The following is a 13,482-nucleotide window of genomic DNA, read 5'->3' as shown; positions in this document are numbered from 1 at the left end:
CACTTGCCTGGATGGGTGGAGCTCCAACATTCAAGAAGCTCAACACCATCCAGGACAAAGCAGACCAGTTGATTATTACCCCTTCCAAAAACATTCAACTCTGTCATCACTGACAAGCAATGGCAGCCACATGTACCATCTACAAGGTGCACTGCAGGAAATCACCAAAATTGCTTAGGTAGCACCTACCAAACCCATGACCACTACCATTTAGAAGGACAAGATGAGCAGATACCCGGGAACACCACCACCTGGAGGTTTTCCTCCAAGTCACTCATCATCCTGACTGGGGAACATATCATCGTTCTTTTACTGTCACTGAGTGAAAATCCTGAAATTCCTTCCCTTACAGTAACGGGTATACCTACACCTTAGTGACTGCGGCAGTTCAAAATGGCAGCTCATCACCACTTTCTGAACTAAAGATGGGCAATAAATTCTGGCCTAGTCAGCAATGCTCACATCCCATAAATGAATCTAAAAAACAGGTTGAAAATGTTACTACAACATCTGCATGTGAACAATTATTTTCCCATTACTCCAGTTTCCTTTTACTTGCTCAGAATATAAAAGATGGTAAATTCTTCAGAGTAGTAGGAATAGATAGTTATGTTGTTTGCTGTGGGATCATGCACTTAGTCAGTGGTTATCTTGGGCACCTCCTTAAGTCACCTTTCCAACTTCTGCTTACACAGGTTTATTTTTAATATTAAATTATTCATATCCAAATATCATCTGCCCCATGACAAATGTAATCCCATTCCATACTCTGAAAATGACAACACATTATGAATGTCTTCAAACACTTGCAAATGGCAAAACTGTTATTCTAAAAGTTATTTTTATTTGATATGGGCCATCTCTATAATTTGTTAAGTTTAGTGAGGAGTATTTTCAAATGCCCTGTCCCATTTAAAAATACCTGTTGCGTCAGACACTTGTTTAATGAAATCTATAGTAGTCAACTTGTAAGATAATTGACTTCTGTATTTTAATTAAGAATGCAGAAAATTTCTCCATTTATTTCTTAAAAACTTTGTAATGTTTATTTTACTATCTCCAAACTGCAAATCAAGTACTGTAGAGAAGATCAAACCGTTGTTAAAACTCTTCTCGGAACTCAGGAACAAAAGTTAGTCATTCAGCTTCTGGCACATTTTCTACCATTTAATTAGATCATGGTTGATTTATATTTGAACTTCATTTACTGGTCATCGTTCCAAAACCCATAATACTCTTATGTAACAAAAATCTATCACTCGCTGGATTCTCCCACCGGAGGAAATCATGTCTTCCCCAGTCAACTTGTTGATCATCTTATGCACAACAATTAGACCATTCCTTAATCCTTGATTCTGAAGTGAATACAAGCCTAGTCTATCCAATCTGTTCTCTCTGAACCGTTTTGGTATCACAACAGTGAATCTGTGCTAAACCGCCCTCCATGGCCAATGTATCCAATGTAACATCAAAAAGTGAATTCAATATTCTAAATGGGATCTGCCCAGAACTCAGTAAAGCTGTAACCTCCAAGGTGAAGGCCAATATTCCGTTAGCCTTTTTAATTATTTCTGTACCTACTAGCTTTGTGTGATTCCTAAACTTGGACTCTACACTCCTGTACATTTAGGTTCTGAGCTTCTCACCATTTAGAATGTGCTCTAACCTATCTTCCTCGGACCTAAAGTGGGAAAAATCACAGTCTATCTATTTATCCGCTCAATATTACATATTATGGCTCTCCATTCCTTCATCTAAGCCGTATACAAATATAGTGACAAGTTGAAGCTGTCGTAGAGATTCCTGGGGACACCACTAGTCATATTCTGCCAATGAGCACACATCCATCATTCCTAGTCCGTCTCTTACTTCTAATCAGTTCCCTATCCAAGCCAATAGATTGCCTCCAATGCCATGTACTCTCATTATGAATAAATACGTTAATAGTTTATTGATTTACATTCATAAAAGCATCAACAGTTTAAATAGAGCATAGCCAATCTGCTGTACTGTTTCTTTTCCCTTTTGACTTTGGCATGATGGCAGCACCAGATCTTTTATGTTAATACCTGTTGAGCAAAATAGTTTAAGAAGGACTTTACATTTCATGCTGATATTTTGCTCATCATTTTCTCTTCTCTTCGCTCTTGAAGATGCTGAATTTTAAGTGAAGTACAGTTCCACAAGTGCCTGCAAGTGATTACCTTACTCAAATGGCCATCACTCATGTGAACCTTGACACTGGCTGCAAACTACTTAAGTATTGATGGCTTCACAGCTGGTTCCAATTGCACTGTCACCTGCACATTTTCCAGAAGTCAACAGGAAAGAAAACCTTGACTATTTTCCCTCTTCTCCCCCTCTACAGCCCAGCAATGTAGAGATTAGCGAATTCCAGAAATGTAACTATGTTGAAATATACATGTTAAAAAGAAGTCCCAACTTAAAATAATGCGCGTCACTCAAACTGCACTGACACAAGCTTCTGAATGAAATACTGCTAAAACGAAAATAAAGATGCAACAGGTATCGAAATATTAGCTGCAACACACTGTGTGGTTTATCACTCAAATGTTCCAGTCTTGGAAATATTCCAATTAAATCCAGATGTGCATTGTGTTTTGTGTATCATCTCACACACAGCCTGCCACATTTGTATCAGATCCTCCCCACATCCCCCCCACCTCAATCAACAAGCTGTGTGCATCTCCAGAGGGAGAAGTAAAGCAACTTATGTACAATTCACATTTGCAAACAGCAGTGACTGCTTTCTTCGATAATGCAGTTGGAAGGGGACCAATTTTGGCTTTGATGCAAAACCACATGATGCAAAGTTTCCTCTAAAATCTTGCACTGAAACAACACTGCAATGCTATTTTCATAGATTATTTGGGCACAATTAATTTGTTTTTTTAAAATTTTTACTCCAATCTTAAAGTTACAAAGCCAATGCTCAGAATGGAGCAGGCAAACCCGAATCCATTCCTTGCTGGCTCTGTAGGAAGTCTCACAACACCAATTTGAAGTCCAATAGGTTCATTTGGTATCACAAGCTTTTGGAGTGCTCACGTGTCAGGACTCACCCGGTGAAACAGCAGTGCTCCAAAAGCTCATAATACCAAATACTGTTGGAAGTTTCACAACCTGATGTTGTGAAACTTCTTAACTGTGTTCACCCCAATCCAGTGCTGACATCTCCACATCATTGCTTGCTCCAAAAACCAAATACAAAGTTCAGCTGAATCCAATTCATGGTCCCCATAAGAGAGACAAATAAGATCCAAGCTGACAAGATAAGGCATTGCACCCCATCTTGGGCTGGATCTGACATTTGATCTTAGTCAAAAGGCCAAGAAGCATAATTGATTTACACCCACTTTTATGTTGTACCTGAATTTTCTTACCTTTTACACCAGTTCTGTGAAACGTTTGCTAACATCCTTTGCTGCTCATTAACATAAGTCTGCCCCACAATGCAAAAGTACAGCTGTCACAGATTTTAGGTGCAAATGTTCCCAAAGTCAAATTTCTTGTGGTTATTGTAATTTGTTATTTTTCTGCACAGAAAACAACAAGGTATTTACCTGCATCTTTAAATGCATCATTTGCAATGATTTGTGTAAGAATTTGGAAAACTTAATTGTGGGCCCTATTGTGAAAAATTAATCATTTGATTGTTCCTTTCATTTTCATCGCACAAAGATTTGAAGAAACATTGTGTGCGGTTTGCTGCTTTCCTCAGTCCTCAAGTGTTCTGCTGATTTCCAATGTTTCAAAATGCCCTGGATTCTGGAAAGTGCCCATCAGATTGGAAAATAATGAATGTGGCTATTCAAGAAAGGAAGGTGACACAGATCAGGAGACTACAAGCCAGTTAGCTTAACATCTGCAGTCGAGAAATTGCTGGAATCTATTATGAAAGACGTTAATAACTGGGGACTTAGAAAATCTCAACACAATCAGACAGAGCCACGATGGACTTTGTGAAAGGGATATAATGTTGAACTAATTTACTGGAGTTCGTTTATGAACACCTTATGTCAATGATTGGGTGAAGTGAAAGGGATTTACAGCATGGAAACAAGCCCTTCAGCCCAACCTGTCCATGCTACCCAGTTTTTACCATTAAGCTAGTTCTAACTGCCCGCATTTGGCCCATATCCCTCGATACCAATCTTGCCCGTAACTGACTAAATCCTTTTTAAAAGACAAAATTTTACCTGCCTGTACTAAAACCTCTGGCAGCTTGTTTCAAACATTCATCACCCTATACGTGAAAAAACTGCACCTCTGGACCCTTTTGTATCTCTCCCCTCGCCCCTTAACCTATACCCTCTAGCTTCAGACTCTCCTAACTTTGGGAAAAGATGTTGACTATCTAGTTGATCTATGCCCCTCATTATCTTATAGACCGCTGTAAGATCACCCCTCAGCCTCCTATGCTCCAGAGAAAAACGTCCCAGTTTATCCAGTCTCTCCTTATAACTCAAACCATCAAGTCCCAGTAACATCCTCGTAAATCTTTTCTGCATTCTTTCTAGTTTAATAATGTCCTTTCTATAATAGGGTGACCAGAGTTATACACAGTACTCTAAGTGTGTCCTTAATAATCCCTTGTACAACTTCAACAAGATGTTTGGTGAAAGTGACGAAATACATGGCTATTAAATTTGCTGATGACACAAACAGGTGGCAATTAGTAGTGAAGAGAGCATGAGGAGACTGCAAAGAAACATGGATTGATTGAGTGGGCAAAAATTTGGCAGATGGAGTGTAATGTGGGAAAATGTGAACTTGCCCATTTTGGTAGGAGAAGTAGAATAGAGTAAACTATTTAAAACTGAACAACTCTGGTACAGTGAGATCTGAGGGTTCTGATGAAGGAATCACAGAAAGATAGTATGCAGATATGGTAAGTGATCAGGAAGTCAAATGGAAAGCTGTTGTTTATTGCAAGGGGAATGGAATATAAAAGGTAGAGATGTTTTGCTGCAGTTGTTGAGTCCACATCTAGAGTATGGTGTGCAGTTTTGGTCTCCTTATTAAAGGAAGGACATAAATTCATTAGAAGCATTTCAGAAAAGGTTCAATTGACTGATACCTGGGACGGGAGTGGGGCTGGATGGGGCATGCTGGACCAGGTTCATTGGAGATTCAAAGATTGAAAGGTGAAGTTACTTAAGCATATAAGATCCTGATTGATAGCTGGATGCTGAAAGGATGTTCCTCCTTTTGGAGAGACTAGAAGTAGGGAAATGTATTTCCCATTTAAGACGCAGATGAGAAGAGACTTTTCCTCTCAAAGTTGAGAATCTTTGGTTCTCTCTTCCCACAGAGACCTGTGGAGGCAGGGTCTTTGAATATTTTTAAGGCAGAGGTAGACAGATTCCTGACAAACACAGGGGTAGGCAGAATTTAGATTTACAGCAACAATTAGGTCAGCCATGATTTTACTGAATGTTGGAGCAGGCTCCAGTGGCCAAATCATCTAGTCCTGCTCTTAATTCAGATGTTTATGTGATACTCAGCAGTTTTTATGCTCCAATGCAGATTAATGAGATTTTTAGAAAATCTCAGCATAGGTGATTATCAGGGAAAATGATGCAAGTTTCCCTACTGGTAACTAGTAAGACTGTTTCAGAAAATTGTCAACTATGGTTTTATTTTACTTCCACTTCACACTAAAAAGATTCATCTACCCACTGCATACCCAGCACCCCCAAGACCTTATCTAAATGGCCATTCTTCATTGGAGAGTGTGCGCTAGCAGGATCTTCAGTCCAGGTAAGGGTCACAATGCATTCAGATCCTGTCCTCACCAAACATTCATGCTCACACACTTGCCAGTGCCATTAATTAACAATCAAGAAGTTTAAATCCAAATGATTTTCTTTTTCAATCAACCAAGAGTTCTTGAGTAGCCTGTAATACAAAGGATGCTCTGGCTCAAACCAACCAGTTCAGCTACAGATTGGGATTCAGACTTGGAACCTTCCTGTCTGTACAGCTCATCACTAAGCCAGTTCAGAACTGAATCTACAGCAACATCCTTTTGGGGCCTTTTTCTATTATAGTCTGATGGATTTATTAATGACCTTACTGTAACATTATGTTAAGATTCATGAATAACTATTTATTGTTGGGATGAGCAAACTAATTCAAGGTTGACAATGCTAAATCACAATGGACGTATTTGAGAAAAAAGACACTTCTGTACTTAAATAAAAACAAATGTGGCAGATACTAGGGCCGGAGTTTTTCGGCCATTCACGCTGCCAGTGATTGTCTGGTGCCAATGGAAAATCCCACTGACAACAGCAGGACTAGAAGATCTCATCACCATGACTGGCAATATTCAGCAGACCATGTGGAGTTTTGACGAAAAGTCATCAACTTTACCCAGGTTCTTGCTTCCCCTCCCCACCCACCCATGGCACAACCCTGTAACTCTGCACATTTACCATGACTAATCCCCCTAACCTGCACATCTTTGGACATTAGGGTGCAATTTACACGCCCAATCCATCTACTCTTCACATCTTTGGACTGTGTGTGTGGTGGGGGGAGGACCCATGCAGACATGGCAAGAACATGCAAACTCCACATATAAGAGGCTGGAATCAAACCCAAATCCCTGGCACTATGAAGCAGCAGTGCTAATCACAGTGCCACCCTGCTGCCCATTTGTGAGCAAACACCCTGATCCTGCATTTTAAGTTCATCCCCATGTTACCTTTCGTCACAGGTCTACCAAAATCATAAATCTCAAAATGAAGATTTGAGGAAACCTAATTCAGTTCTACAATTCCATCACTATACCAATGTGACGCGCAACAGCCTTCTTTCCCCCATTCACATGAAGTAACCTTTTTAAGGATGTTTTTGACCAAGGATGTGGGCTGATGGTTAAAAGGAAAAGTATACCCTGCAAAAGGCGTTCAATACACAGCATATATTTAAAAACTTAATCGTTAGTACTAGTTTATTTTTACTGTAACTTCTTCATGAACAAAGCTTTAGTCTTTCAGATTATTTAGAAGTGCTCATCATTATGACAGAAGCTTTTTTTTCTGGTAATCCAGAACTTTCCCATGTAAGCTTATGAATGAATAGGTCTTTGAAAATACTGGTAAATTTTGGCACAATTAAATCCTACAATTAGTATGCTTCCCTCCATCACAAAAAGTGATGACACCTTGAATATAATTCATCAATCATGAAACATTGAGGGTCATCCAGTAATTGTGAAAGATGCTTATTTACAAGTTCTTTTTCCACTTTAGGTTGGTGATTCTATTGTATGGAATCCACAGTGACGTTGAAGAGTTTAACAGGATTTTTGGACAACCAGAGGTGGCCCTTGATATTTTGAAAGGCAGTTATATTGGATGATTCTTTACCCATTACTCATCTAAAATTGAGGGAATACTGCAGTAACTCACTCAAATGCAGTCAAAGGTGGCAGTATGTAAAAACATTCACTTTGTAAAATGCTATTAGTGGATTGCTAAAGGTGATGGATGAATAATGATAATGCAAAAACGTTTCGACTTTATGGAATAATTATTGGTACTAAACAAGTTACAAAATGCAGCCACCATCAATAAAGAATGTTTCCCTTTGAGCTGGGTTTAAGCCAGAAAGAACAATGCAAATAAACTCCTAGCTTTAAAATGAACTGTCAATATTGAACATTCGTCTGATCAAAGGCGGTCATATTCCAGGCAAGAGTCCAACCACTATTTCAGATGGCAGAACAGCCCTAGCATCGGTAGCCATTTTTAATGTCTACCTTCTCTCTTTTGCAACCTACCTGTCCCCACCTGGAAGGTGAAATAGCTTTGTATGTCAGTCTGACAGTGTCCGGAAACATTTCCTAAGTAAATCTCTCTGCTGCATGTGTAGGCATTGTAATCAGGAAATTGCCTTCAAACTATCCACGTTATACTTTGGTTCACACTGCTCTTTTTACTTTTTGCTGTTTTTTTCCACTTTGTTTTGTCTTCTGCCTCTATTTTTAGTTTCCTTCTGCTTGCTTCCTCACTTTAGTCTCCACCCTTTAACTTCCTCTGCGTATAATTTTGTGTTCTTCTTCCTGCTTTCCATGATGGTAAGAAATAACCAACTGTACACAGACGAAGCTGCTGGCCTAATGCCTACTTCTGCAGGGCGAGTGGGGAATACGTAAGCAAGCACACAACTAAATCCGAATAATTCATAACCTTCATCCATCATAACTGCCCTCAACAAAAGTAACCAGTTAAAGAATCCTAACGTCACGTTAATTAATTTGCAGGAAGGTGGGACAGCAGCATTTATCCCCTTGAACCTGTTCCACCACTCATTTCAATTATGATTGACTTGTGGCACAACTCCACTTACCTGCCTTTGCTTCATGTTCTTTGACACCCAAGAAACGTCTATTTCATAGTCTTGAAAACCTCCATAAATTTTTGGGTGAACAAATCCCAAATTTCCACCAACTGTTACAAGAAAAAAAGTGTTGCCTGACCTCCCTCCAACACAGCCCAGCTAGAATTGTAAGATTATGCCCTTTTGTTTTGGATCTCTCCACAAGACCAAATAGTTTCTCTCCGTCTACACGATAAAATCCCTTCATCACTTTAAATACCTCGAATAAATCATCCCACAACCATTCGAAACTCAAGCAACACAAACCAATTTTCTACAACTAATTATATTCCTCATAATTAAACCCTTTAGGGCCTTGTATTAAACTTTGTTTATTTTTAAATGCTTACACGAAAGAATGATCAAAACATTGTTAAAATTCTAAAATTATTGCACCATGAATTTTTTAAAAAGATGTTTGAAAACCAAAACCTTCCTTCTTATGATATAAATACACATTTGTACTGGTGTACAAGCGCAATGGAAATGGAAGACCACCTTCACCGAGCTAACGAGACAAAAAACAAAATGGCAGAATGAAACTGCCTCAAACAAAATGAATGCATATAGAAGGAATGACTTACAGATGCCAAATGAGCACTGGAGTTGGCCACAACCATTCAATTTTGGAAAGATCTACATCATTTCCATGTGGCTCCAGCCAAAGTACTCAGCTTGCATGATGGAAACCATACAACAGGGTTCAAAAGGATTCTTCCCTCATGTATAGAAAATTTGTATTCAACAAAAGTAGATCTTTAGAATAAATTGCAAACTACCCCAAACTTCAACTTTGAAGTCAGGTTCATCATGAGAGAACCGGTCTATCTGGAACAATTAGCATTATGCACTAGTCGAGCCATTCCCAGGAAATAAAAAGTACTGGTTCATTAGACGAATACATCACTAGTGCATTTTGAAAAATCGTGCCGTGAACAGGTATCTGTCGTAAGTCTTCCAATTTGATTAGTTTCAACGTTTTACAGCTACATGATCATAGTTATATGTTTGTACTCATTAAAATTGTCTATCAATTGGAATATTGACAATAGTTTAAAAAAGTAACAGGGTGAGCAGTTAGAAAGTAAATCCTTGCTTTTGTGTGCAAAGAAAATAACAGCCCTGTTCATACAATTAGACAGCTTTTGGACTTCAGGTTTGTAATCAGTTATCTGAATTCTAGTGAATTATATATAATGCACAAAAAAGAAAAATGCAGCAAAAACTCTATATTCTGTGACTTTTCGGATCTCAGATTCCATTCTTCAATTCCTTCCACTGAAATTTTGTTTTAGCTTTTAGCACATCTGTGCCACAAGGTTAGTAAAGCTCTCTTTCTAAAGGAAGCAAGAGAACATGTTTTCTACCATTATATGAAGAGTTCCAACTGAACTGCATTCTTCAATAGACATGTCATAATGGCCAGGATTCTCCAATCTTGTCTGCCCTGCCACTGCTGCCAGAATGGAGAATTTGGCACTCAGCCAAAAATCTATTCACTGTAGCAGGACCAGAGAATCCAACAAGGTCAAAGAATTCTGCCAATATCCCCAACTGTTGAGCCTCGATAATTACAAATATAGAATCCAACTTGGATGCCTTTCTTTTTTTGCAAATACCTACCGAAAGCTGCCATCAAAGTTTGATTGATGAATGAAGCTTAGTTTAGCATCTGCCCAGTACAATTTTTCTTCTTCGTAATCCAAAGTCAGTCCATTTGGCCAGTATATATTATTGTCGATTATAATTGATCGCGTTGTACCATCCATTCCAGCTCGTTCTATCTTTGGCACTTCTCCCCAATCTGTCCAATACATGTATCTAGAATTTTTAAAAAATGGATAAAGCATTTTAGGATTCTGAAAAAAAGCTTCACATATGAAGATTAACTAGTGGATAACGAGTGAGTGAATAATTCAAACATAAATTACTGACATTACTTCCTTAATAAAAAAAGATGGATTTGGCAGATTGATTTTGGCATTTATTTCTCATCCCCAATATTAAATAGTTTTTCTTGAACAAATTAAGAATTTATCTTTCATTAACTGATTGAATCCAACTGATGTAGTTAACTGATGCTGAATCATAAATGTAGTACACTGTACAAGCACACTGACTCTCTAAGAAATTCAGTCAAACTACTAACATTAAAACAGCAATGATTTTTAACCCTTATGTTTTATGAAGCTTAAATTCACCACAGTAACCTGTGATCAGGATGATTCAGTCAATACCCAGTGAGGCATTAATTAGATTCCTGCACATCATTTCAAGTTTTTAAAGTCAACAGCAAACCAAATACATTCAACATGTTATTTGGTGACTTCAACACTTGGCTTAAAAAGGAGCATGCTCAGGAGAAAGGAATAAAACTTCAAACATGATGTGATGTGTCACAGAACTGAAGAACCCAAAAGATGCACACTATTACAAAGACATAAGAGGATATGAAGATGGATAATTTCTTCCAATCAACAAATTTTTCCATATATATACACAAAAGAAACAAATTTACAAATGAAACAATTAAATAATCAATAAACTGCCCATTCGTAGCATAATGTACAAACTTAACTTCAATAGTTTTCTAAAATATAGCCAACTGCAGTCTCATTTTCCACGTTTCGCCCTCAGATGTGCTTATTTACGAGTTGCAGTATGTAAATTTATGTTGCTTCAACAGAAAATGGTGCTCATTTCAGTGTAGATTGCAGCTGTGTTTAAAATAATCTTTTACATAATATTTTAAAACTTGATTGTCAAATAAACTAGAGTTTTCTACCTTAATGATTGCAAGCCACAAACTTGCCATCAGAGCCATGATAGAACATACATCTTTATTTTGTTCATTTGGTTTACTGCTAATTGTTTGGAATTTAGAAAACAGGTTGCTACATAAGTCAAACAGAGCAAGTAAATTAACATACACAGTTGATGCAAATGTTAATTTCAGATCCAAATAGTCTACGATGAAGACAATACAATACCTTAACTATACAATTTTCAGCAAAACGAATTTCATAGAAGTTCATATTCTGCTGCAGGACATCAGATGTAGTTAGGAGCACGCTGCCGCTATCCAGAATCAACAGCCGTCTGATAAAGGCACTATGCAACTGATGGATGTTATTTATCGACCAAGGCAGCAGAGCAGGCTTTTAATAGCAGGAGTTGGACAGCAGCCAAGCTTTTGACTGACAAGTCATAGGTAATACACCTGTCAGGTAATGACCATCTCGAACAAAGAAATATGCAGTCAATTTGTTTTGATCTTCAACCAGCAAAATGGAGAAGGAAAGGGAAAAAGGAGAAGGCAGTAAGGGCAATGCAGATATCTCTAAGATGGGAACTCGAGAATGAGGGGGTGGGGGATATTTAAAGAGAAAGTGAATGGAGGGAAGCAATGGAAGAATTGGGGCAAAAACAGAAAATGCTGGTGAAGCTCAGCAGGTCTGATAGTATCTGTGGAGAGAGAATAGAGCCAATGCTTCAAGTTTGGATGACCCTTTGTCAACTAGGATATAAAACTAGTCTCAGTCTATCACTGATTGCTGTTAAAAGCCTATCTGATTCAGAAATGTCCTTTAGGGAAGGAAATCTGCCAGCTTACATGGTTCTGGCCTCTGCAACTCCAAACCAACAGCAACTCTTAACTGCCCTTTGCAAACCTTTCAGTCCAAGGGCAATGAGAGATCGATAACAAATGCTGGCCATGCCAGTGACGTCCATATCCTGTGAAAAAACAATCTTTCAGATGAACTGTTAAATTAAGGGTCCCTTCTGCCTCCTTTATTTTTTCATGGGATGTGGGCATCACTAGCAAGGCTGCAATGTGTTGCCCAACCCAAATTGTCCTTGAACAAAGCAGCTTGCTAGGTCATTTCAGAGGACAGTTAAGAGTTGACTCCAGACCCACAGCAATGTGGTTAAGTGTAGGCCAGACTAGGTAAATACAGCAGATTTCCTTCCCTCAAGGACACTAGTGAACCAGATGGTTTTTATGACATTAATGATAGTTTCATGGTCGTGATACTGACAGCAACCTTCAATTCTAGATTTTATTAGCTGATTTCAAATTCCACTTGCTTGCAGTGGTGGGATTTGAACCCAGATCCTCAGAGCATTAGTCCAAGTCTCTGGATTATTAGTCCATTGATATTACCACTACATCACGACCTCACCCACATCACTGCTTCGGTGAATACAAAATAAGTTAGGATAGTTCTCAAAGGGCTGAAATTTCTTATGATACCCTGGCTAATATCCTTCCATCAACATCCTTTCCAAAAGCACATTAACTGGTCATTCACTGATGTGCTGCTTGTTGTGCAAACTGTCTGCCACAGTGGCCTACATACTGCACATCAAAAGCAATCCGCTGGTTGCAAATTATTTTGCAACATAAAGCCATGATAATGTGCTAAAAGAATGCACATTTTTCTAAGTTTCCCATTTGTAACCAGCAGAAGTATTAATTAAATAAAGACAAAGTGCCGGAAAAACAGCAAGCCTGGCAGCACCTGTGAAGATAGAAACAGAATGGGCAGAATTCTCCCAACTTCCTGGCAGAGGGTTCAATGATGGGAGGCCCAAAGATCAGGTTTATGCCAGCATGTATTTACAGCGGTATCTTCCACTAGCAAAATCAATATGCATCCTGTTAATGGGATGCTAATGACGGTCCAACAACTCACACCAGATTTTCCATAGTGTAGAAAACGTGCATGCGGTTGTCGGGTCTCACCTGAACAATTTCTGGGGCTACCTCGGGAGTTCAGAATGGAGGTCATTGGCAACCCTGGACCACCACAGCAGTGGGTAAGGGAGACTTCTACAGTGGATCTTCCAAATTCAGTGCCCAGCACGGGGCCCACCTTTCAGCTTCAGAATGTTTTTGGACATCCATCCTCTTTCTTAGGAAGTCTAGCCTTAGAGTGTTCCTGGAAATCCATCTTCAATTTCAGGGCGCTCACCTTCTTTCTTTAATGGTGGGTCAATGATGTTGGACACTTCTTAATCTTACACTCAAATAGGATAGCAGACTACATGTTGCTAGGCCTGCCCTGC

General features: G+C 38.8%; 1 protein-coding gene across 2 annotated transcripts in view; it reads right to left on the bottom strand.

Moving 5' to 3' along the window:
• The window catches only part of lrp6 (low density lipoprotein receptor-related protein 6), a 179,864-nt gene that overhangs the window by 62,958 nt on the left and 103,424 nt on the right, over nt 1-13,482 (bottom strand). Inside the window, exons 1-2 of one of the 2 annotated variants that reach the window (XM_080191020.1) lie at nt 11,403-11,470; nt 10,036-10,233 (exon numbers count right to left, since the gene is read on the bottom strand). In XM_080191020.1, the coding sequence (XP_080047146.1) occupies nt 10,036-10,229 (194 nt within the window). In that variant the 5' untranslated portion in view covers nt 10,230-10,233; nt 11,403-11,470. Of the gene's footprint in view, nt 1-10,035; nt 10,234-11,402; nt 11,471-13,482 lie in introns of those variants that run through there. The other variant, XM_080191019.1, reaches the window with a different exon arrangement.

This window comes from Carcharhinus amblyrhynchos, chromosome 6 (genome assembly GCF_965287045.1).
Source record: "Carcharhinus amblyrhynchos chromosome 6, sCarAmb.v2.hapA, whole genome shotgun sequence".
Lineage (NCBI taxonomy): Eukaryota > Metazoa > Chordata > Chondrichthyes > Carcharhiniformes > Carcharhinidae > Carcharhinus > Carcharhinus amblyrhynchos.
This window is presented reverse-complemented; position numbering and strand designations above follow the sequence as displayed.